Source organism: Centrocercus urophasianus, unplaced genomic scaffold (genome assembly GCF_019232065.1).
Source record: "Centrocercus urophasianus isolate 14NV4802_14NV808 unplaced genomic scaffold, USGS_Curo_1.0 seq_33, whole genome shotgun sequence".
NCBI classification, from domain to species: domain Eukaryota; kingdom Metazoa; phylum Chordata; class Aves; order Galliformes; family Phasianidae; genus Centrocercus; species Centrocercus urophasianus.
Window position 1 is genome coordinate 5,617,980 of NW_024884900.1, and position 23,984 is coordinate 5,641,963.

At 53.0% G+C, this 23,984-nt stretch overlaps 2 protein-coding genes across 2 annotated transcripts; one reads left to right on the forward strand and one right to left on the reverse strand.

Moving 5' to 3' along the window:
• Window positions 1–2,103: 2,103 nt before the first annotated feature.
• Window positions 2,104–4,169, forward strand: HSPB1 (heat shock protein family B (small) member 1). Its single transcript, XM_042830188.1, has 3 exons — window positions 2,104–2,606; window positions 3,648–3,711; window positions 3,847–4,169. The coding sequence occupies exons 1-3, from the start codon at window positions 2,246–2,248 to the stop codon at window positions 4,004–4,006; spliced, it is 585 nt and encodes a 194-aa protein (XP_042686122.1). The 5' UTR covers window positions 2,104–2,245; the 3' UTR covers window positions 4,007–4,169.
• A 1,793-nt stretch (window positions 4,170–5,962) lies between these two features.
• YWHAG (tyrosine 3-monooxygenase/tryptophan 5-monooxygenase activation protein gamma) lies at window positions 5,963–23,744 on the reverse strand. Its single transcript, XM_042830050.1, has 2 exons — window positions 23,539–23,744; window positions 5,963–9,103 (listed from the first exon to the last, which is right to left on the reverse strand). Exons 1-2 carry the CDS (start codon window positions 23,623–23,625, stop codon window positions 8,447–8,449), a joined length of 744 nt encoding a protein of 247 aa, XP_042685984.1. The 5' UTR covers window positions 23,626–23,744; the 3' UTR covers window positions 5,963–8,446.
• Window positions 23,745–23,984: the final 240 nt, after the last annotated feature.

Sequence of the window (23,984 nt, forward strand, 5' to 3'; positions counted from 1 at the left end):
GTCCTCACCAAGGTGCCCCCTGCACCCCCATTGCTTTGGGCGCCCCTGGACACGTGGTGCTCCTTCTGAGCACTGCGACCCCAGCTGGGTGCCCTGGCCACCTCTCGCTTCAGTTCCTGACCCAGATGGCTTTATGGTGACACTTTCCCCAAGAACTGCAGCCCTGGGGGATGGCTGTGGCTCCTCTCCTGGAGGATGCTGCACTGGCACCATGGTGTGGCAGTGGGTTCGCTGTGCCCTGGGGCTGGAGCATCCCTGCAGCCCTCCCTGGAGCTTTAATGAGAGATAAAGGATGCGGCCCGCACGCTTTGCTGACAGCCCCAATTCCACAGCATTGTGCTGATTTTCAAAAAAAAAAAAAAAAAAAAAAAAAAAAAGGCCCTTCCTGGGGGCATCCCCCCTGGCCCCACTGTTGGTGTTTAATCCACATGGACCGTGTGTTTTCCGCCTGGTTGGAGGAGGATGAAGCACTGAGCCGGGTGGGATGGGAGCACAGCTGCTGGGATTAACCCACAGCGCCGCAATGGGATCAGGGCTTTGTCCCTGCCCCGAGGGCACCGCAGAGCTGGGGCGTCCCTTTGAGTCCAGTAATGCCCCTTTAGTGCTGGTGGGCTGGGGGGCTCTGACCACGGCCACGCACTTCAGGCACCCTGCATTGCCCTCCCCCTGCACAGGGATGCTTCGGAGGCATCCTCTGGTGTGGTCCCTATCCCAATCCTAATTCCCATCCCCTTCCAATCCCAATCCCCATCCTAATCCTCAGTTCCCATCCCGGACCCCATTCCAATTCCAGTCCCCATCTCAATCTCTAATCCCAATTCCCATCCCTGACTCCACTCCAATCTCCGTCCCCGTTCCAATCCCCCCCATCCCCATCCCACACCTGCCCCCATCCCTGCCCCATGGCCACAGCTCCCACAGTGACAGAGCCCCGGACAGGACAGCACATCAGGGAAAATTTCCAGTCTTCCTCTTTTACAGTCTCTGTCTCCTGCCGCGGAGGGAGCCAACTGGAACAAAATACTCTGTAGAAATACTTCAGTATTTTCCTCTCTCTCGCGCGCTCTCTTTTTCTGGATTGTGAGTACAGCTGTAGATTCAGTGAGCTGGTTCAATTATAATAAAATATACAGTATATATTGTAAATGATGCTGCGGGGCATGGAGAGGTTTCTTTGCATCCCTCCCTCCCACCCCAGCCCCCGGCAGGATGTGGCCCCACACCTCCAGCTCTGCAGCTCAGCTGCTTTGATCCCTTTCCAGTCCCATTTCCCAGACAACACAGGGCTCTCCCCCACCCCAGCACCCGACAAAGGGCTCTGCAGGTTGTGCTGGGACAGAAGGGACACCCCGACCCCCCCCCTGCTGAAGGATCCCTCTCCCATCCTTCCTGTATCCCCATCTGTGCCAATTACCCCACAGGGAGGGCTCTCACATCCCTGTGCCGAGCACATCAGGGCTCAGCTACAGCCATCTCCTGGCTGTGCTGGCTCTTAAAAGCAAAGCCTGCACACTGCAGGAGCCGGGAAAGGTTGGACAGACAGCTCAAGGCCAAAGCTCAGCCTCTAATAGTCCCAGTGTTCCCAACAACCAGCAACAGCTTCATCAGTCCCCGCTGCCCCCATCAGCCACCAACAGCACCATTCATCCCTACAGGTCCCACTGGTCCCTAGCAAACCCCAGCAGTCCGCATCGATTTGTACGATTCCCTGCTGACCCCCACCAAGCCCTACAGCCTCCATCAGTCCTCCTGACCTCCATCTGCCACACTTGGCCCCGCTGACCCCCACCAAGCCCTGTAACCCCCACTGGCCCCTCTGTCCTCCATCAGCCCCACAAACCCCACTCCCAGGTTCTGGGACCCCCAACCCCGACCCATACGGGCCCTGGGGTTCCACATTTCTGATGGGCTCCAGAAGTTTCCAGCGCGGCGGTGACGCAGCGGGTCAGGGCTGGGCTCGGGCTCCTGCTCTGACTCATCCCCCCAGCACTGCGCATCCCAAGGACTGTTGACGGGAAGGGGAGGGCAGGCTGGGAGCCATCCAGCTCCCATCCATCAGCGCCAAGGAGCCGTGCGGGGCGGGCAGCCGGGGCTTGCGGCTGCGCAGGGCCAGAGAAAGCTTCTGGTTCCTTCCCGGCCCCGCTGCGATTTCCATTAATAGCCAGCTGCTCCTGCCGGCTAAAAATAACCATCGGGAAGCGTTCATAAGGCCCTACAGCCGCTCCACACCACCGCCCTGCACACCATGGCCGAGCGCCGCGTGCCCTTCACCTTCCTCAGCAGCCCCAGCTGGGAGCCTTTCCGCGACTGGTACCATGGCAGCCGCCTCTTCGACCAGTCCTTCGGGATGCCGCACATCCCTGAGGATTGGTACAAGTGGCCCAGCGGCAGCGCCTGGCCCGGGTACTTCCGTCTGCTGCCCAGCGAGAGCGCCTTGCTGCCCGCCCCTGGGTCGCCCTACAGCCGCGCGCTGAGCCGGCAGCTGAGCAGCGGCATCTCCGAGATCCGGCAGAGCGCCGACAGCTGGAAGGTCACCCTGGATGTCAACCACTTTGCTCCCGAAGAGCTGGTGGTGAAGACCAAGGATAACATCGTGGAGATCACCGGTGGGTCTGCGGGGTGGGGTGACGGGGGGACGTGGAGGGCATGGGGGACGTGGGGTGGTCGGGTGGATGGATTCGTGGTTGGGGTATGCAGTGAAAATGGAGCGAGGTGGGAAAGGGGAAAGGGAAGGGGAAAGAAAGAGTGTGGGAAAGGTGGAAGGGGAAAGGAAAAAGGAAAAGGCAAAAAGGAAAAGGAAAGAGAAAAGGGAAATGGGAGAAGGGGAAACGAAAAAAGGGAAAAGGGAGAAGGGGAAACGAAAAAGGGAAATAAGAAAGGAAAAGGGAAATAGGGATGGAAAGGGAAAGGGAAAGAAAAGAAAGGGGGAGGGAAGGAGAAAGGGGAAAGGGAAAGGAAAAAGGGCAAAGGAAAGGAAATAGGGAAGGAAAGGAAAAGGAAAGTGAAAGGGGAAGGGGAGAGGAAAGAAAAAGCGAAAGAGGGAGGAGAAGAGAGGAGAGGGAAAAGGGAAAAAGGAAAAGGAAAGTGGAAAAGGAAGAAAGAGAAAAGGAAGGAAAAAAAAAAAGGAAAATGATAAACTAACAGAGAAGGCATAGGGTTACAAGTGCATTCCAGGCATGACTCACGGTGTACACAGTGTGCTGGGTGCACAGTCCCCAGCCCCACACTGCTGCTGTGCACAGCCCACGGTAGGGATGCAATCTGTGCCCCATCGGGACAGAGCTGGCAGTGCCATGGGGCAGAGCCAGGCCCACAGCACCCTGAGCATCCCTGCATGTCCGGGGGGGGACTCAGCAAGGGGTGCTGTGACAAAACACAGACCCATGGCATGAGGCCAGCAGTGTGCCCAGCACAATGGGAAGCTGAAACAAAGGCAGTGGAGGTCGGTTGGGTCCACCATCACCGTCTGTTTTCTGCCCTTAAGTGTAGGGGCTTCTCCTGTAGGGACACAGGTGTCTCCCATCACTCAGGGCTGCATGTAGGGCAAGCAGCAGTGCTTCCATCCCACAGTTGATGGAGCAGGGAAAGGCAAACCACAACTGTGGAGACCCAATGGGCGCCAACCCTTTGCTGTTTATTCCTTCCAGGCAAGCATGAGGAGAAACAGGATGAGCACGGCTTCATCTCCAGGTGCTTCACCCGCAAATACACGTAAGTACCAGGCTGGGGGGAGAGGGGGCACACAACCTGCCCATCCCCAGCTCACACACACTGGGGTTGTCACTGGCCCCAATGGGAGACACGCAGAAATGTGGGGATTTTCTGACCTCTCCCCTCTCCCCACAGCCTCCCCCCCGGTGTGGAAGCCACAGCCGTGCGCTCCTCTCTGTCCCCTGATGGGATGCTGACAGTGGAAGCCCCGCTGCCCAAACCGGCCATCCAGTCATCTGAGATCACCATCCCTGTCACCGTTGAGGCCAAGAAGGAAGAACCAGCCAAGAAGTAGGAAGAGGCCCGGCTGCTGTCCCTGCCACGCACCCCACACGCCTGCCCCCAGCTCCTGCCCCCCTTTGTATTTTTTATTTGTACTCACCCATCACCCCAGTGCCTTGAATAAACATGGAGGAAAAGAAAAAAATGATGGGAATAAAAGTGATGGAAGAATCCTGCCCTGTGTCTGCCGGCCACATCCTAGAGCCTACATGCCATTTCTCACACCCCGTACCCCACAGCTGGACATCCCAGGTCTCCAGAGTCATAGGATCATAGAATAATGGGTTATCCTGTGTTGGAAGGGATCCATAAGGATCACTGAGTCCAACTGCTGGCTCCATGCAGAGCCATGTCCCTGCTTCCCACACCCTGGGTTTCAGCAGTGTGGGTCTCCAACATCCCAAGGTTAATGTCCTGGTCTCCATGTCCTGGGGATCTGACACCTTGGGTCTCCAGAGTCCTGGGTCTCAACATTACATATCCACCACACTTGAGGTCATGACATCCTGACTCTCCAACAGCACTGCGACCAGTATCCAGGGTCCCCAAAATTCCAGGTCTCCCATCTCCCAGATCTCAGCATCCCACTTCTCCTCCATCCCAGGTCCCTAAAACCTCAGATCTCAGCACTTTGGGTCTCAACACCTCAGCATTCCTCTTCTCCAAAGCTCTGAGCATCACCACCCCAGATCTCAACATCTCATATGTCCAACCTGCTGCGTATCCCCATCCTGGTACCAACACCCTGGGTCTCTACATCCCATAAAACAGGCACCCTCTGCAGCTTGCAGGGAAGCTTGGGCAGAAGCTCAGGAGGTCAGAACAGGACTCCCAACCCAGCAGCATGCTGCCATTCACAATTCCTTCTGGGATGCACAGCCTCCACTCCATTATGCTCCTTCCTTTCACCCCATTGGGATGAGTTGGGCAGATGGGGCTTTGCACACTTCCAGCCCCAGCTCAAGGGGCCGGGCACAGTGTCAGGATCCTCACACCCTTCCTGTGCCCACACCTCCATGCAAGGGTCAGGGCTGGCCCTACATGGCCAGGCTGCCGGCAGCCGTGTTCCTGCTCCTACAAATCCCTCTAATCCCCCCTGAGTCATCCCGGAGGCAGGCAATGACCGGGGAGGAATCCTACAGCCGTGGGGCTCCTCTGTCAGCTCAGCCCCCCAGAGCACGGGGACCCCCAGGGCACACGTGTAACACTGTGGGATGGGTGGCCACAGAAACCAGTGATGGAGACAGTCGCCATAGCGAGAGCAGTGCCAGCCCTAGGGTCCAGCAATGGACATCCTGGCTGTGTGCAGAGGTGTGCAATGAACACAGGTCACCCAGTGCAGCAGGGTGGCACCGCAGCTGGAGGCGGCACCGTGTGCTGTCCCAGCCCCAGGCACCTTTATCAGCACGGCAGCGCTGTGCCAGGCCCCAGGGCTGGGCACACAGGTGGGGAGGCAGCAGCACAGCCTGGCCGTGGGCGAGCCAACAACACCCACTTTGGGCGTTCAGTTTCCAAGGGAGGGGATTATTTTTACAGAGTGAGTCAGCGCACAGCGTGCTGAGCGGAAAAAGCTGCTGGGAGGCAGCGAGGCAGGGACAGGCAGAGCACGGCCACGTGCAAGGCACTGAGATCACCCCCATGGGTTCCTCAGCCCTGTGTTGGGCCAGGGGAAAGGACTGCCCGAGGTCCCCAAAGCCAAGGGTGGGAAGGGGACATCAACGGTTGGGGATGAGAACTGTTGGGAAGGTGACGCCAACACAGGTTGGAAGGAAGGGGGAGACGCCAACACGGGTTAGGAAGAAGCGGATGCCGACAGCTGGGAAGGGACACCAGGAAGTCCCCAAGGCCAAGGGTGGGAATGGGACACCAATGGCTGGGGTACCAACACAGGTTGGGAAGAGGTGGGTGCCAAGCCGCCCTCTGGCCCCCGGCGACTCGAGAGACGCAAGAGAATTGAGCAGCGCTGACGTCAGATCTGTAAGTTTATTTTGCTCAATGTACGACGGCTACATAATGACTCACATTCATGATATTCCATCACTGAGGAAAACTGCTAAGAATGGTCCGTGTGTGAAATAATTCCTTACAGAAACACGGAGTTGGAAAAATAATCACTGATTAGACCTTAAAAATAGTTCACTGCATAACATGACAAAAAGCACAAACAAAGGCTCATTCAAAGAACACAGTCATTGTTCTCCTACACTGTAATAGTTATAATTTCACCATGACGAACACCAGACATTAAGATTAAGCTAACACTGGTGTTTTTCTTTTGCTTTTTTTTCCTTTTTAAAAACAAAATCATATATAATTGCATGTCACTATAGCAACATCCATAACAGATCAGTTTGTTACGATCACTATTTGGTAGAGCAAACTTTACCCCCAAAAGAAAAATAAATTAAAAAACTTTAAAAAATTTTTGAAGACTATTTTGTCATAGGAATACATAACATCTACAGTATAAGTTAATAAATTTCAAGCTACTGTATAGAAATACGACACTAGCATGCACAATATTGTATCAATAGAGTAATGGAGCAGTAATCATTTCACTGGAGAGACAGTATCATAGGCAAGTGCATTTCTTAAAAAATGAAAGAAACCATTCAAGCTGCTTAAAAATCAACCCCTGACCCCACTCCCCTTGGAGCCCTCTCGTGCCATCTCTCCTGCGCAAGTTTCCTAAAGCAGCCAGAGCCAAAGCCAGAAAGGAAAACAAACCAACAACAACAACAAAAAAAAACCCAACAGGTTTTGTAATTCCAGTAAATCACTTCCAAATTATACAGCCGGGACAACACTGCTCACCGGACAGCGAGGGGAAAACCGAGGGGAGGGAAGGCGGCTACACAGATCCTCCGTTGCACGGCGCTGCCGCAGGCCGTCAGATGGGCACGGCTCTACCAAGGCACCCCAAAGAGCCCAAAGAGCCCAAAGAGCCCAAAGAGCCCAAAGAGCAGCTGTGGGGCCGCGGCATCGCTGCACCCCCTGCGGGATGGGGAAAGCACACAGCTGTGGGCCGGAGCAACGCGGGGCAGCAGGGAACTTCCAACAGTTAGGTAACAAAATTGACTCCAAATGGGGTAAACCTCACCTGCTAAGCAACTCGGACGGCCCTCTCCCACCCCCTGGCGGATAAGAGATTTGGAAAAGGTTTTGTTAAGAAGAGAACTAAGTTCCTGGGCTCCTGATGCTTGATAGAAATGTCTATGATTGTAGCTCTTCCCTTGAGGATTTCTCTACCAAATTAGTTTCTAAGCTCCTGAAGTTCACTCATTACACCACAAGCTTCCCCAGGAGAAAGAAATCGCACCTGGCTTCCCTGGTGACAAACAAGGGAGCCCGGGGTGCCTGAGATCTGCTGACAAACCTCATGGTACAGTGGGAGAAAGTCAGGCAGAGTGAAATGGCAGTGCAATCCCTGAGGAAGCAGCTGTGGCACCTTAAATCAGGATGGTCTTTGAAATACCAAACACAGTACATGACATACAGACCTGAATTCTCTTTTTTTTATTATTATTATTATTTTTTATTATTTTTTTTTTTTCAGTGGCATTTTAAGTTTAAACACTTCCCCCTTTTCCTAATTAAGTTCTTAAACCTTTTGCTGTGGACTAAAATAGTTTAAACAGCCGCTAGCCAAGCACCTGTTAAGCTGTTGACCAAAAACTAGAGCAGCTTTTGATGTTCGTGGGGCAGGCAGTCTTCTTGCCTTGGGCAACACAGAATAGCTAAAGCCAGTCCACAGGCGAGGACTGATCAGGAAGGCAAGCCAAAAGAACTAGCAAAAGAAAACAGACAATCAAAGGCTTGATGTCATATGGCTGTAATGTAGAAATACTGTAAACTGCAATTTAGTGTTAATACTGTAAGCTACCCTAATATCTGTCACAAAAAAAGATTAAATGGCCTAAATCCTGGAGCTTTACAAGCCCCAAACTCTTTAGTCATTTTGTAAATTATTATTATTATTCCTTTTCAACGTGGGGATTTGAAGCTGGGCCCTGACAGGCAGAGCGCTCCGGTACGGACGCGGCACTTGAGCTGAGGAAACAAACGCACAAAGCCTTACTGGAACCACAGAACTTCCTTTCGTGTAGCTTTTCTCAAAAACGAGGGCCATTCCATTCCAAGTTAATTCATCTTAAAACCCTTTTATTTCTAGCAATAAAGTTAAATTAAAGACAGCTCCACTTGTATTAATAATCTACAGAACAGTCCATATGCCAGTGAGGCTGCTATTCCATACCAGCACAGCCAGCCTGACTTCCACTAGTGGTGTTTTGGCAAAAATGTCAAAGAGGCAATCAAAGACAGGTTGTGGGGGCCTCCCTGGGAAGGTGTCCCCTCCCGATCCCTCCCCCACCCCTGACCCCCCCACTCGTGGGAAAAAAATAAAGACTGCAGTAGTTAGCATCAGCGTGCGGCTGCCAGTCCATCTGGGGGTCTAATTGTTGCCTTCTCCACCGTCGTCATCTTGCTGATCGCTTGTCCAGAGCGTTAGGTTGTCGCGGAGGAGCTGCATGATGAGCGTTGAGTCCTTGTAGGAGTCCTCGTTGAGGGTGTCCAGCTCGGCGATGGCGTCGTCGAACGCCGTCTTGGCCAGGTGGCAGGCCTGCTCCGGGGCGTTCTGGATCTCGTAGTAGAAAACGGAGTAGTTGAGCGCCAGGCCGAGCCGGATGGGGTGGGTGGGCTGCATGTGCTCCTTGCTGATCTCGTGAGCCTCGCTGTAGGCCTTCTCTGAAGACTCCACCACGGTCGCCCTCTTCTCGCCCGTGGCCACCTCGGCCAGGTAGCGGTAATAGTCCCCTTTCATCTTCAGGTAGAAGACTTTGCTCTCGTACTGCGTCTCGCTGCAGTTCTTGATCAGGTAGTTGTCCAGCAGGCTCAGCACGTCCTGGCACACGGCTTCCAACTCCTTCTCGATTTTCTCGCGGTAGGCCCGGACCATTTCGATCTTCTTCTCATTGCCATCAGCGGAGGTCTTCTGCTCGATGCTGCTGATGACTCGCCAGGATGAGCGCCGTGCCCCCACGACGTTCTTGTAGGCGACGGACAGGAGGTTCCTCTCTTCGTTGGACAGAGGCTCGTTCAGTTCTGTCACCTGTACCGAGAGAGGAAGAGAGAAGAGAGACTCGGGTTAACCGCAGAGCCGCTCGCTGCTCCCATCGCAACTCAGCACTGCAGTGCTCTGTGTAGGAATGGGAGAACGGAGACGGCCAAGCCTGCGCAGTCAGCAGGCACCCAAACTCATCCAAGGGGGAGGCCACGCCGTGGGGCCCAGCCCCCAGCTCACAGAATCAGAAAGGTTGGAAAAGACCCCTCTGACCATCTAGTCCCACTGGAGCCACGGGTTGATGGTTGGACTTGTTGATCTCAGAGGCTGGGATTTGTTCATGTTATCCTCCATCTTAGAAATATCGGTGTTTTCCAGAATGAGAGAAATCCACGAGGAAAAAGGTGCATTTCACTTCACCTGAGGGAAGATGCTGATGAGAGGAAGCACTGAGATGGGTGGTGATGTTCTAGGGTTACAAGCTAGTTGAATGGATTAACAAGACAGATAATTCAGCTACAACGTGTTCAGCTTTTCCATTTCCCATGAGCATTTTATGTGCTTTTGAGATGCCAAAAAAATACGTTAGATGTTAAAATTATAGCTGCCTAAGGCATCTATGGAGATAAGGATTTGAAAGCTCACGTGGCAAGAGCATGCTCTTCCCACGTGGGATTTTCTTCATTGACAATAAGAGCGTTAATGCACCATATCACTTCTCCCTGCCTCACTCAACACAGCACAGAGCAGCTGAGATGACGGAGCCATAGCATCAAAACTCATAGAATCTTTAAGGTTGGAAAAAATCTCACAGATCCCCAAGTCCATGCCCACTAACCACACCCCTCAGTGCCACACTCCATGGCTCTTGAACACCTCCAGGGACATGTACTCCATCAGTCCAAACGCATCACCACCCTTTTGGAGAAGAAATTGTTCCCAAAATCCAGCTGCTGAAGGTGTCCTGCCACACCACAGGAATGCCAACGGAACAGAAGCTGCGGGATCCCTGTGGGACCCTTCCAAGCCAGGCAGACACTCCTGTGAGGATGAGGTCATAGTTTGTACACGAAAGGCTTCTGCAAATACTGAGTCATTCACACCAGTGCTGACGGGGGCAAGGTTTGCTCTAGGCCCAGATAACCATGGTTATGATGGCAACCAGGAAGCACAGGGATCCGGCTGGGAGGGGAGCATGGCCCAGCCCAGAATCTTATTTGGGCATCCTGGAACAACACACCATCAGTGAGTGAACACTGTGTTAGTGAGGGCACAGCCCCCCAAAGCTCCTCAAGCATAATTATGGTGCCCCACTGCCCTACAGCTTACAGGTTGTCCATCCTTGGAGATGGAGACAAGATCTTGATCCAGGCAGCCTCTTGATCCAGGCAGCCCCACTCTGGTGAGTTGGGACTGGAGACATCCAGAAGTCACAACCCAACATGTTCTCTTATCTTCCAGTCGGAAATCTGGACAGTCCATCACTGACTGCTACACCACAAGAGATGTGGCAGCTCAGTAAAATCACTAAGGTAGGAAAAGGCCTTTAAGACAATCTAGTATCTAGTCCAACCTCAACCCAGCCCCACCAGGTCCACTAACCACGGCCCCTCAAGGCCACATCTCCACGGTTCTTGAACACCTCCAGGACCTCCAGTAGAGCTTCTGCCTTGACTCCAGTTATAGGGCTGGCTTTCAGCAAGATGTTCCTGTCCTACACCAGTTTCAAGCATGGCCCGGGCAGATTAATCTAAATATGCCCACAGCCACATCTGCAGATAGTCATCACCACAGAAAGCATAGTGCAGAATTAGATTTACCTCCTCCCACCAGGAGTCTTGTAGAAGGACAAATTTATTAAAGCTACAGGGAGTTTCGGAGGATTATCATTGCCATAAACATTTTAAATTTGAAGCTATTAAGGATTACAGAAGAAAGTCGCCTGTCAAAATCCTTTCAAAAAAAACAAAACCCACCAGGCTGACAGATGGAACGTACACCTGTGGAGAACACAAAGATTTCTCCAGGGAACTGGTGGGGAAGTTATCAAAGTAGAAAGGGGACCTTGTTAAGCACGTAACTCCTTTCTAGGCACTGAGCACGTAACCAGGAGCAGCACCAGGCTTCCTGCAAGATGCAGCACTGCAGTGATGCACTGAAAAGACACCTTTGGTGCTTTGCTCCCCTGGCTGGCAGCACACAGAGCAGCCTTGCACTGCAAGTCCCAGAAAGCACCAAGCTTCGTTTCGCCCTTTGTGTCCCTGCACATCCACGGGGTTGAGCTCCATACAGCAACACAGCTACTGCAGCAGCCCCCTCTGGACAAAGCCTGCTGAGAGTTTAGGGTTTCTGCTGCTTGAGTCTGGAGATTTATAGACCTGCAAAGCCCTGTGCTTAGCAGCAGAGCTCTCGGCAGGCAGCACGAGCCCAGAGAAGGTTCTCCCAGTTTCTCTGCTGCAGCTGTGAGCTGTGACTCAGCGCTACACTCAGGCCCTGGCAGGCTCCCCACACGCTCAAGTATCACGTTGCAGCCAGGGGAAGGCTCAGCTTTACATGGAAGAGCCAATACACAAACCTTCACCTGCCGCTAAACTCAAAGTCTGAGCTCTCTGGAAGCCCATAGCTGTCCCACCGAGCCCTCCTTCCAGAAGCATCCTAAATTAGTGGGTTTCTTTGGGATCCACAGGGAATGTTTGCTAATAGGCTTATTGAAGGGCTCCATTCTGCACTTCACCCCTCACACTGGTAGGTTTGGACCGATCAATGCTCAGCAACACAGACCCTTCAGCTACAGAGGTGCAGCAGAGCTGCTCATGGAGTTTAGTTTTACCCACTTACCCTCACACACGTGGACTTTCACTGACATTTGATGACTAAATACCCACCTTGATGGCTGCTACCTAGTTTTGATGTCTTAAAGCATGCAGCACAGCAAGCTGAACAGACCCAGGCGTTCTTCCCCAGGGAGTACCATCAACATCCAACAGCTTCATCCACACCATAATGCACAGCACTTGCTCTTCTGATTGCCCAGAAGAGACCTCAGGCCTCTGAAGACACCAGATATCTACAAAGCCTACAACTGAGATCCCCCAGCTGGCCACAACACACCTCACCTTTCTCAGAACCGTCACTGATTACTGCTATGCTGTGCTCCTGCACAGGGTTCATTTACAGTCAGACACTGCAGTTTGCAATGCTCACTGCCATTCTTCCCTTTGCTGGAGAAGCCTGCCCCAAGCCCAGCTGTTACCTCTTTCAGGCTGAGCAGGGCTGCTTCTGTTCTACCTATGGTTTCTGCACCATGTAATTAAGCATGTTATCTTTCTGCAGAAACCCCAGCACTCGCCTCATCTTCCCTCACACACGGCTTATTAGTCACACTGAGGTCTGGCTCCAAGGCCCCCTTTTCTGTTTTATTTTTTAAAAGGCCAACGAGCTTCTCAAGCCACATTCTGGCCAAAAGTCCCACCACTGGAATTCTCACTGCCTCACCTCTCCCCACATCTGGTTTCTGAAGAAATGACTTCCCTTGAGCATGCTGAACTGTCCCCATTGCCCATTGGCTTGTTTAGGGCCACAGCTCAGCAAAGAACAGCTTCTCCTCGAATGCCCAAGAGCTGTCCCAGTGTGCTGTTGGAAAGATGCCTTTCTCAAGCTCTGTCCTACTTCAACACATGGTAGGCGTGCGTTAAACCAGATCTAAATCAAGAATCTTACCAGACTTCACAGGTTCAGGTCCTCACCCATTTTCCAGCCTCCTCTCTGACGTTATACTTCTAAAATGGAAGCTGTACCATAAGTGCTTCTCTCTCCTTCTGACCTCCTCCACTGTCCCCAGTGCTCATTTTCTGAGCGTTTCTGATTTGGGGAACAGGCCACAGATCAGCCCCTCCCCCAGCCCTGGACAAAACCAGAAATGCACACGCAGGCTGTGGGCGGAAGCTCGTTCCCCTCTGCTGTCTCATTCAACGCTTTCAGTATGAATAATGGCAGTCCAGTTCCCACTTTGAAGCTCACAGGGCTTGCTTCCATCACCAGGTGATGAAAAAGCCAAATGCACCCGGAGGCACGATGGACAGTTCTGCCATTAAGCTCCAAACTGCCCACAGTGCATCAAGAGGCAGCGCCTGGAAAGTCAGGCTGCTTATTACACATAGCATATCTGGATCTCAGATGCTACTGAGGCACTTCAGACACTGATTAGGATCTCTGCATGCTGCTCCAGCTAATAGGAGCTTTCATCAGGCCCTGCAGCCCTTATTATTTAAGGCGACATTGAACCACCTGAGACAAAGTCTGCAAATTGAGAGGCGTACGAAGACCAAGAGCTCATTTATTTATCAGCCTCTGCAGCTCAACAACCACTTAAGCCAAGTGAATTTCATCACACAGCACACGAGTCTGACTGTCCTCAGAGCCTGCAGATCTACTTCTAATTGCTTGGATGGATTTAAGTGAGACAAAACGCAAGTTCCAGGTATGTGGATCACTCCTACCTTAAGTTTCTGCATGCAAAAGGTCATAAGGGAACTGTGGGGAGAAAGCCAGAGACAGAACTCTGAGCTGTCCCCATTCTGCATATAACAGTGCTTCGTTGCAGTTCCTTATCTGCAGAGCTGCAGCCCCAGGATCTGGTCTAACAGCTCAGTTTTTCCCACTGCAGAACACCTGGGTGCCAAAGATTTGCCTCTCCAGTTCTTCCGCAGCTTTCCAGATAGGGCAGGCACAAGGGAGCATACCCCTCTGCTCTCTGTACATGGCTTCCAGGTACAGCACTGGGCCCTGCAGCCTGCCATGACCACTGGCTTGAGGACAATCCAACCACCTGACAGAATCATTTGAGTTGGAAGGGACCCTTAAAGGTCACGTAGTCCAACTCCCTTGCAATGAACACAGAATCATTAAGGCTGGATATGATCACTAAGATCATCTAGTCCAACCATCACATCAGACATCTGTAGCTAGATCATGGTGCACAGAGCCCCATCCAGCCTGACCTTGAACAATGACTTCTGGTAACTTGCCTTATTTTTGCTGTCTATTTGTTTCATCTTCCATTCAACACTTCTCAACTCATTCTTGATTGATGGTATGAATTTCCACTCTCTCCAACATGGTCACAAGGAAGAAGTAACCCAAGCCTCCAACATGGACAAGGTGTATGCATTTCAAGTGCATTCAAGCTGCACACCACTTTCGGTTCAGCACAGGGAGCTGTGCCCATGGCTAGTATTCACTTTGAGACATTAAGGAATTAGAGCTCAAGTTCTACTTACTTTCCTCACCCTGGTTCCTGTTGGCCTTACTGAAAGGCAGGCTTTTGAATCAGGTGAGAACTTGTCACAGGACAGCTCATGGTTGCCACTAGCTGCCTCACACCTATTAAAAACTCTTGGGAAAAACCATCCATCTCTGTTATCTAACATCTTCCTACTGGCAGATGGAGAAAGCAGCAAGTCAAGCCACATCAGCTGAGCATTCAGACCTGGCACTCTGGGTGCGTCACGCTGTCTCTGACAGATGGGATACCAGCACCTTTGCCTGCTAACTACGAAAGGAACAGAAGGACATTAAGTTATCCCTTCCCCAAGACATGGCAGGCTGGCAACAACATCTGCCCTCTTTTGCATTTCTGAGAGCAGCTCTGCAGCAGCCCAGGATCACCACCCTGCTCCGCTGCTCTCCTGCCTCCCATTACCCAGGTTGCTCACCTTCTGCGCCAGCTCTCTGCAGAAGACCAAATCAGCAGCATGGCACTGACATGGCAGCTCAGATAAGACCTTGCAGCACACCAGCAGTTTTAAAAACTCACCTTTTTAAAGGTGAATGCCAATTCAGTGTTTCTCGAGGCTTTTCTGGGCTGCACAAAGGAGCTTCTCCAGATGTCAATTCTTGAAGTATAACTGCGGCCCCTTTCCCCAGCAGCATTTTTGTATGTGTTTAAAGAGAAGCCCATCTACTCATGGGATTTTCAACTGAAGGAACCACAGGACCACCACTGCTCACTCCTAAAGCAGTAAGACTCTACAAGATGTGCTTTTTCCTCCTAGTTGATGGCAGAACAATAAAATCAAGCTAATGTTGGAGGTACTCTAGTGGGGACAAGCTAGATAAACAAACCAAGCTCCGTGGCATGGAGTGTGTGTGATGTTGCTGGGAGCATTAGCTGCTTAAAGACTTACCTCACAGCTTCCACGAGCACTAATCAGGCTCAGCTCCAGCCCCACTGCTGGGAAGCAAGTGACCTGCCACCAAATCACGGCACCTGAAGCTCTGGGTGGGATGCAATGCCAATATGAGATGTCTGACCCCGCTGCGGGCTGCAAAAAGAGATGGTGATGTGCTGTGCTCACACACTACTCAGGTATACTGAGAGGACAGTCAGTGTGCTATGGGCAAGTGTCTCCTTCCTGCTCACATGGCCTCCTCCTGCAGAGCAAAGCACTGCAGCTGGCAGGCTGCTGCTCCAGCACGTTGAAATAGGAGAAGGTGACACCAGGCAGAGGACTCCCTGTAGCCAGTGCATACGGTTTTTAACTGCTCCATTTCATTTCTCCTAAACGCTATGGGGAAGTCTGCTCATTGCACATCAAGGCAAAAAAAAAAAAAAAAAAGGCAAACAAGATATATATTTTTTTGCTCTAGGTCTTTTGATCTGCAACGTGTTTTACCAGATGAAGCATGAGACTTTGCAGAACGCCCAGGTGGACTCCAGCACAGCTCCACTGCAGGTTTCATTTCCGCGTCGGTGAGTAAGGTGATTATCCCTCCAGATGTACTTCGCCCTCCCCTGCTTCAGGGATTTCAGGCTTGATCTTCCACGCCTCTAGCAAAGATAATGTTATTTCTTGAATGAACTTGAAGAAAGGCAATTCAAGCTTTTGCCCTGCCAGCCTGGAGCACAGTTCTGAACAGCCCCCCTTACGAGGTGGGTCACTTCACTTATCCCAGTCTGGCCATGGATTTCACCTCCACCACTGGGCTCCAGCCACCTCCTCCAGCTCCCTGCGGATGCCTGAGGGGCTCTGAGTTCAGCTCATGGCAGGTGGCACAGCCAAGCACAAGAAGCCAAACTCTCAACTTCAAGGAAATGAGGAATTCATCCCACGTAAGGACAGCATCAACAGACAAAGCTCCATCGAGTTCCCCAGCTGGGTGTAAATCAAAGCCTGTTAATCCTCCCCAAGTCCTCATTCACTGCCGCATACTAAGCATTAGCCTTTTTACAAGTGCAGATCTCCTGCAGCAGTTTTTAAGCATAGCTGTTAGCACAGTGCACAGCAACAGCTTCTCCAGCTACTATTAATAAACCCGATGCTGCAGAGAAACACAACTGTCCAAACAAGACGTCCATCAGCAACCTACTTCACTCTTTGGCTCAGACTTCTCACCAGCATTTCCCTACAGCCGTGCTGAATCCACCTTAAAGAGGAATCAGCAGCACCCTGACACGCCAAGAAGCTTTGCCCGAGACGTAAGCAAAGATACGTCCCAAGCGAGCCAACTCACCCAGCAAGATCAGAAGGAATTTGCAAACAATTAAGGAATGCTTTGTACTTTGAGTCCTCACAGACTTGCGTATGTCCAAGCGCAGCCGCCTCCAACGCCCATAGGCTGGCTCCATGCAACGTCTCCTTTAGCAAAGAAAAACATTAAGTCCTCTAATCCCTAATCCTCGGATCACTTTAAGGGAATCTCATGCCATCAGGGATATGTTCTCTGGTTACCCTCCCTCCTACTGTTGTTAACTAACGCACTGCCCCTGGTCACCAGATCGCCGGACGCAGGCCAAAACTCCGGTTGTTTAATAGCTAACCAAGCACGTGCTGGGTCATTCTTGTGATGTCACTAAATCTAACCTAGCACAGAAAATAAAAACCTTCATACTTCCTCTCCCTATTAAATTCTTTTGTCTTCCTTCATGCTCCTCAGCTGCTGCAGATCACTGGCTCCATGCACACTGTGCAACCACACACTCTGTCACCACTGCGTTTCCAGCTGCCTGACCCCAGCACAAGGCCAGCAGCAGTGGGCATGGAGCAGGGCTGGATGGAGACACGGCTCAGCCCCGCTGCCTTTGTGCAGCTCCTCGGAGCACAAAGCCCCACAGCAGTGCCAGGACCCCACGTCTCAGTGCTGAGATCCTGCATCTTGACAGCCGCGCTCCGGAGGGAGGAGCAGGGCCTCCTGCTTCAAAGAAGAAACGCCTCTAGAGCAGAAATGGAAGTCTTTTTGTCAGCATTTTCCGTAGTTTTCAGATGGGAGGAGGGAGCCTGTTCATTAGCTGAAGCAGACAGGGAGGAACACGCAAGAGAAAGCTGAATTGGCAGCACTGGCTGTGACAGAGACAATACTACGTTACATGAAGCACACTGCTTCTGGGTTTCCATCCTTCCCCTTTCCTACTTGCCCTGGAATGAGTGCAGGTTACAAAGCCTCCCATGTGCTGCTGAAAAGCTCAGCTTGCTGCATGCTGCAGGGACAAGAGGTGATGTGGGTCCCAGGAGGGTCCCTTCCTGGACACCAGCAGTGCCAGTGCTCAGGTCAGTGCCTGCTCAGGACAGCTTAACTGGCTCAAGGCAGCACCGTGCTGCACAGGGCTGGGCTCCCAGAAAGCCATTTTACGTCTGCAGGGGAAGAAGATCTCACAGCTCCAGAGATGGAGAGCTGCAGAGGCAGCAGCACAGCGTTTTATCTACCCACTGCCAGCACGAAGGCACCCGTGGCCATTTATCTGAACAACAACCTCAAGACGAGATGGAGGTTGCACAGGCTGAAAGACAAACACCGTATCTCCACCAGTGCAGCCACCGATTTGCAGCCGCTTCCCCTCCATCACAGCAGGCACTAAAACTGGCTCCCAGCTATCGCCTTCCAGCACAGCAGCCATCGCTAGCAGAATTTGATGAGCTCAACATCCACTGTTTTAATGGTGTTTTGTTTTTTTGGCTTTTCAGACATCAGATTGCCATTTGTCTGCAGACTCATTAATCTATCAGAAGGGACAGAGGCTTCAGCCAAGGACACACTAGGTTATTTATCTTCTAAGAACTAAAGAAGGGCTGGACAGTGAAGGGAAAAGGGTCCCAACCAGTTAGCACAAAAGTGCTCTTATCAGCATTGCTTCAGAAGAAGCCATCTTGTGTTGCAGAGCACTGAGGTGCAGAGGAGTGCCTGGAGGCACCAAGGTGCATCAGCTGCGCTGAGATGGCTGCAGCCCTGCATCACGGCTTGGTGGTGAAGCAGAAGATGGTGCCTGTATCTCATCAAGACTGACAGTGAAGAAATGCTTGGGAAGGCAAATGCTGTTGTTCTGTGCTTTGTCCTGCAGTTATTCCACTGTGTGTTTCTCATTGGCAGTCACCAGTCAGGAGGTGGAGGCGGGCAGAAAAGCATGAGCTCAGACAAAGCCACCTCCCAGGCAGCAGCTGGTTCCCCCAGCATGGGGAAGTGGACACAGAACCTTGGGGTTTTGTTCTTTCCTTCAATACACACCCTTGCCTACGATCTTTACGCATTCATTCCTTCACTTGACATAAAGTTGCTTAGAATGGAAGCTGAAGATCTTTGCTATACAGTCCATGTGTCACAGTGCCAATTTGTTCCTGTCCACAGCGATCTCTCTGGACCCAAACCCACTCTCCTCTTCCCACCACAGCCCCACAGTTCAGCATTTTGGGGGGAGGCAGGAGAGCAGCTTTCTGGAACACTCAGCTCAGACAACACCCTGTGCACCAACACCTTCCTCCATCTCAGATGGAATCACACTGCTTCCAGCACATCAGAACCATCACGCTGCTCCTGCTTCATCCCCCAGGTCTGAGGCTCTGCAAAGTTGAGCGCTAGCAGCTAGACCAACCCAGACACAATTAGAACAACTGAAATTTAAGTAATCCAGCAGTACACTGAAAAAGGGAGAGAGCAGAGAAAAGATGGGGAACCTCAATTAACGAAGGATCTTCTTGCTACCAGCAACAGAAGGTGAAGGAACATGCTTCTTCCTCACTACCTTATCACAATCCAAATCCTGCAGGCCCATGGGTGGAGCAATCCATTACCTGCTGGCAGGAAGCAGGGCAGGCAGGAGCAGAACACTGCCTGTACAGCCCTCCCTTGTCCTGCAGGCACCACCCAGCCGCTCATGAGGACGGGTAAGGGGATGCCAAATGACATCATCCAGTTCAGATGAGACAAGCCAAGAATAGAGCGCTTCAGCTCCAGAGGTCCTTGAGTTTTAAATTCAGAACAAGAAGGAAAAACAAGCAAGACAACTGTCATCAGCCCTTCTGCACCTCCAGGGCTACCACCACACAACAGCCCTGCTGGCCAAGCCCCAAACACCAAAGGGCTCTTGGAGATCACTGCCCAATAGCTTTACAGTCTCCATGTACCAGAGGCATCTGCAGAGGGCTCAGCAGCTACATTCAGCATCACAGCCTCCACCGTTGACATCCAAGAGCTATTTTCTGTTCCATCCACACCTAGCTGTTGTGCTGGGCCAACCATGGGAGCCCCAAATGGTCATCAATGAAGCTTAGCAACAAAGACTTAAGAGCTTAAAGAGAAACTTTAAAAGCTTGGGCTGCTGAAGGGCTGTGCTGAAGGCACAGTTAACGTGTGCAACACCCTGCTGAACTTGTGCAGGTAGTCAGCACTGTGCCCCGTGCACAGCCCACCACCACAACCTCCTGAGATGCTTTTTAACCAAAGCCAACGCCGCCCACAAACCACTGCCAGGCCAGGAGAGCAGCAGAACAGCAGGCTGTGATCAGAGCCATGCCCTCTGACCCCAGGGCCCTCCACGAGGGGCACGTCCTGCTCCCAGCACACCAGACCCACAGCATGGCTGAGATTTCTCTGCAAGAGTCAGGAAGGGGCACGAAGCAGTTTAAGAAGAGCTTTGGTTTGGGTGCTTAAGTAGCCCTAAGAGAACCTCGCTGAGGTGCTTGGGTCTATTCTGCTCAGGCTGCCACTGCTCTAGGCCCAGAGCACAGACAGCCAAGCAGTTTGGGCCATGGGACATGCTCAGACTGCAGAAGGGAGAGCAGTGCCCACTTGGGATGCTTCTCCAGGCCCCCCAGTGAACCCTTCATGATGCTGGAAATGATTTCCCCAAAGCTTTCTATCACTCTCCAGGAGGAGCTGCAAAGGCAGCTCATAGTCCTTACTTTGCATCTGCCTTCCTGGATGGTCGCTCAGCACTCCTCCAGGAGTTGTCTTTCCACCTCACCCTTCTTTTCCTGCTCCCAGGACTTGCAGGATGACAGCTGGTGAGCAGCCATGGCAGAAGCCTGCACAGGTCGTCCTGCGGTTCTCCACCCTTGGTCTCCTCCTCCACCCACCACAGTCACTCACTGCATCAAGGCACGCTGTGTGCATAATGTGCTGCTGCCCAGGCTCTATCTCCAACACTCCTCCACACCCAGCACTGCAGCTGATGCTCTGCACCCACGGCTTGGGTCCCCAGAGCCAGGCAACCACACACTCCTCTCGCAGGGGACCTTCAGGTGAGCTGAAGGATTCTGTGCGCAGCCCCATCACTATACATATCTGGATGCAACGTGATAATCCTCTCCCCATTCTTTTCACTTGTCTCCTTTCTGACAGAAGTTACACCACGCACCTTCTGTGGTCACCTGCGTGCTGCCCACAAAGGATGTAAGCGCCACAGGGGCCCCAGCATAAGGATAGCAAAACTTTTAGCAGAGCCAAAGCCAAAAAGGCTTTAACCAAGGGCCAGCACTGGGCAGAAGGAAGATGGCGGTGCTGCTGGCAGCTTATAAACCAGCAGCACGCTTGGCAGCCAAGCACAGCCACTGCCCTGGGGACCTGCAGGGACTAGGAGCAGCTCAGGCACACAAGAGGGCTGATCTCATCCCTGCATGCAGGGCATGCAAGGGACGTGGTCAAGGTCGCACACGTGCAAGGCCAGCACGTGGCCCAGCAACATCTCCCCTCTGATTTCTGGTACTTGTGGCTACCACCTGCAGCTAAAATTGATACAGGAGAAACTATTGTGACCCAGCCCATTGCTGCAGTGAGAAGCATTTGGTGATTTAGCACACAATGAGAGCCCCAGCACACTGCTTTCTGTATATAAAAGCATCACAACCAGCCATTCAGCAATGAGGCAGCCAAATGGCACGGCTGGATGCTGCGCAGCAACCCACCAGGTTACCACAACACCACAATGGTGAGATCAAGCTGCAGAAAAATCAGCCTCGATTGCAGATGATGACCACACCTGGCTCAAGGGAAGCAGCTCAGCATTTCAAAGCACCATGCCAAGGAAGCAAGCGGACAGCAAGCTCTCAGTGCAGGAGGCAGCCCTGCTCCTGCATTACCTTGGCTGGATGCAGCCTGCACGCTCTCTGCTACCACCTGGGTGCAATGCAGCTCGCACCAGCACATGACATCACCGCGCGTTGCTACGGAAATGAGTGCGAGGTCACAAGCCTCCTGCACACCCAGCGCTGGGGGATGGGTAGGATCAGGGATAACCGAGTGTGATATGCCCAGTGCCGTGGGACTGAGACGGAGTTTGGGCAGCGCCGTGCAGAAATTAGGAACAAAGCTCTCTGTCTTTTGTCTGCTGGGGGGGGGAGGCGGCGGTGCTCCCGCTGGGAGTCATTTTCTTACGGCCGAACAACAAGGAGACTGATAAGCAGCATTAAGCTCGGTTACTGTTTCACCAGGGCCGGGGAGGACTGAAAGGAAAAATGCAAATACAGTCTCTAACGACAACGTCGGGTTAGCCGCCCATCGCCGGTAAGCAGGCTAGGGAAATTCACAGGGCAGAAATACGGCCACCAGCCCCTGCGTTAAGTCCACAGGCATCCCTGCCGGCTTTGTGCTAATGGCCGCGTGATCCATGTGCGGCGAGCTGCCGTGGCTGCTCACACAGCAGGCTGTGCCTTAAAATGGAGAGATGCCGCTATCGGAAAATAGTCTAAAATCCATAGTGCAGCAGTGGAATAGCCCAGCTGCTCTAATATGCTATTATCTGGTTTCGATTATCCATATTTCATTTCTTGAAAAGACATCTCCTCCCTCCCCGCTCTGGGGCTGTGACGATTTTGTCTGCTTGATAAATGCAAGGTTATTGTCAAAATGGTGCAACACAGCAAACAGGGCTGCATCCAGCAGACTGCGACACTCCTAGATCAGCATTCCCTCCTCATCAGCAAGGGAGGACACCCCAGCTCCTCTTAAAGGTTCAGACCTGACTAAGGAGACAAACATAAAGAACAGTTTTCCCCTTTAAAGCACCCCCTCCCTCCCTCCACCCAGTCTAGCCTCTCTGCAATATGACAAATGCAGAATCTTCTGGAATGACTTGATCCTGCCTCCCACGATTGCTTTGTTTGCAAGATCAGATCAGAGATATGTTTTTTTTTTTTTCTTACTTCTTACATTGTCAAAATGTCAGCATTCAAGGGGAACGTTTGGTGTCACAAATCAGATCAGCCTGCTATATGCAGAGTCTTTATTTTAAGAGCATGAAATGAATACAACATGACTCAATTCATAAATCTCGAAACAAGTGCAGCAAAAAGAAATAGAATAAATCAGAGCCCTGGCAGCTAAAGGCTCAGCTCCGCAGGGTCAGGGGCACAGCAGCCACACTGGGGAAGGGATGAGCGGCAGCACGGGGGCCAACGGGGCAGCAATGCCCCACAGCCTCACCCCATAGGGCTGGGAGAGGGGGAAGCACGGGCTGTGCCCACCCCATGGGCAGCTCCCATAGTAGGGCATGGGCACAGCAAAGGGCTGAGCAAGGGGCATGCTGGAAGGCAATGGAATGGGGGTTGGGGGGCACACATTAAGGCAAGGGGTAAGAGCTTGTGCACAGCACAATGGTTGGAGTACAGGATGGGGGTTGGGGCAGAGGGGACACAGATGAGGGCTGGGGACACGGTTTGGGGGCAGAGATGGCACAAATGGGGCACAGCACCATAGATGGGGAATGGGATGGGGGACACAGATTGGGTTGAGGGATAAGAGAACAAAGATAGAGCACGGCACAGAGTGGAAGAGCAAAGGGAAGGGGTGGGGGATGGGGAACACAGACCGGGCTAAGGATGGGGATCAGGGCAGCGGGGAGGGGGTACAAATGGGGCAGAGCCCATATCGGACGGGAAAGGAAACAGGGGACACAGATACGGCGCAGCACGCGGTGAACGAGACGGGTGATGGCGATCACAGGGGAAGGGGATCACGGCGGGGGGTGACAGAGCTGAAACACGATGCAGAACGGAGGAGACAGAGCTGGGGGCCGGGACAGAGGACACGCGTAGGGCACAGCACGAGAACGGCACGGACAGAACGGCACGGGGCGGCGCGGCGGAGCCAGCGCGGAGCTCCAGGCTCAGGGCCCGCAGCCAGAACCGCCCCGGGCACCGGCACAGCCCAGCCCGAGCCCGAGGGACGGCGCGGGGAGACGGCAGGGAACGGAGGAGAGGAGGGGAACGGACACTCACGTTCTTCATGGCGGCCGCCATGTCGTCGTAGCGCTCGGCTTGCTCGGCCAGCCGGGCCTTCTGCACCAGCTGCTCGCGGTCCACCATCTTCGCGGGGCCGGGAGGGGAAAGGGCGCGGAGACTGCGGGCTGCGGGAGGAGGAGGAAAGAGGAGGAGGAGGAAGGAGGAGGAGGCGGCGGCTCCTGGCGCTGCTGCGGCGGTGACGGCGGCGGCGGCGGCTGCACCCGGAGCTGTGCGCGCACCGCGGGCCACCACAACCCCCCTGCGGCCCCGCCCCCCCCCCCCCCGCCCCCCCCCCGCCCCCACGCGCGGGGCACGCCGGGATTCGTAGTCCTCCTCCTCGCGGCCCTCCTCGCGCCGCTCTCCCTCTCCGGACTCCATTTCCCGGAGCACCCCGCGCGCCGCCGCGGCCCCGCCTGCCGCGCGACACAAGATGGCCTCCCCCC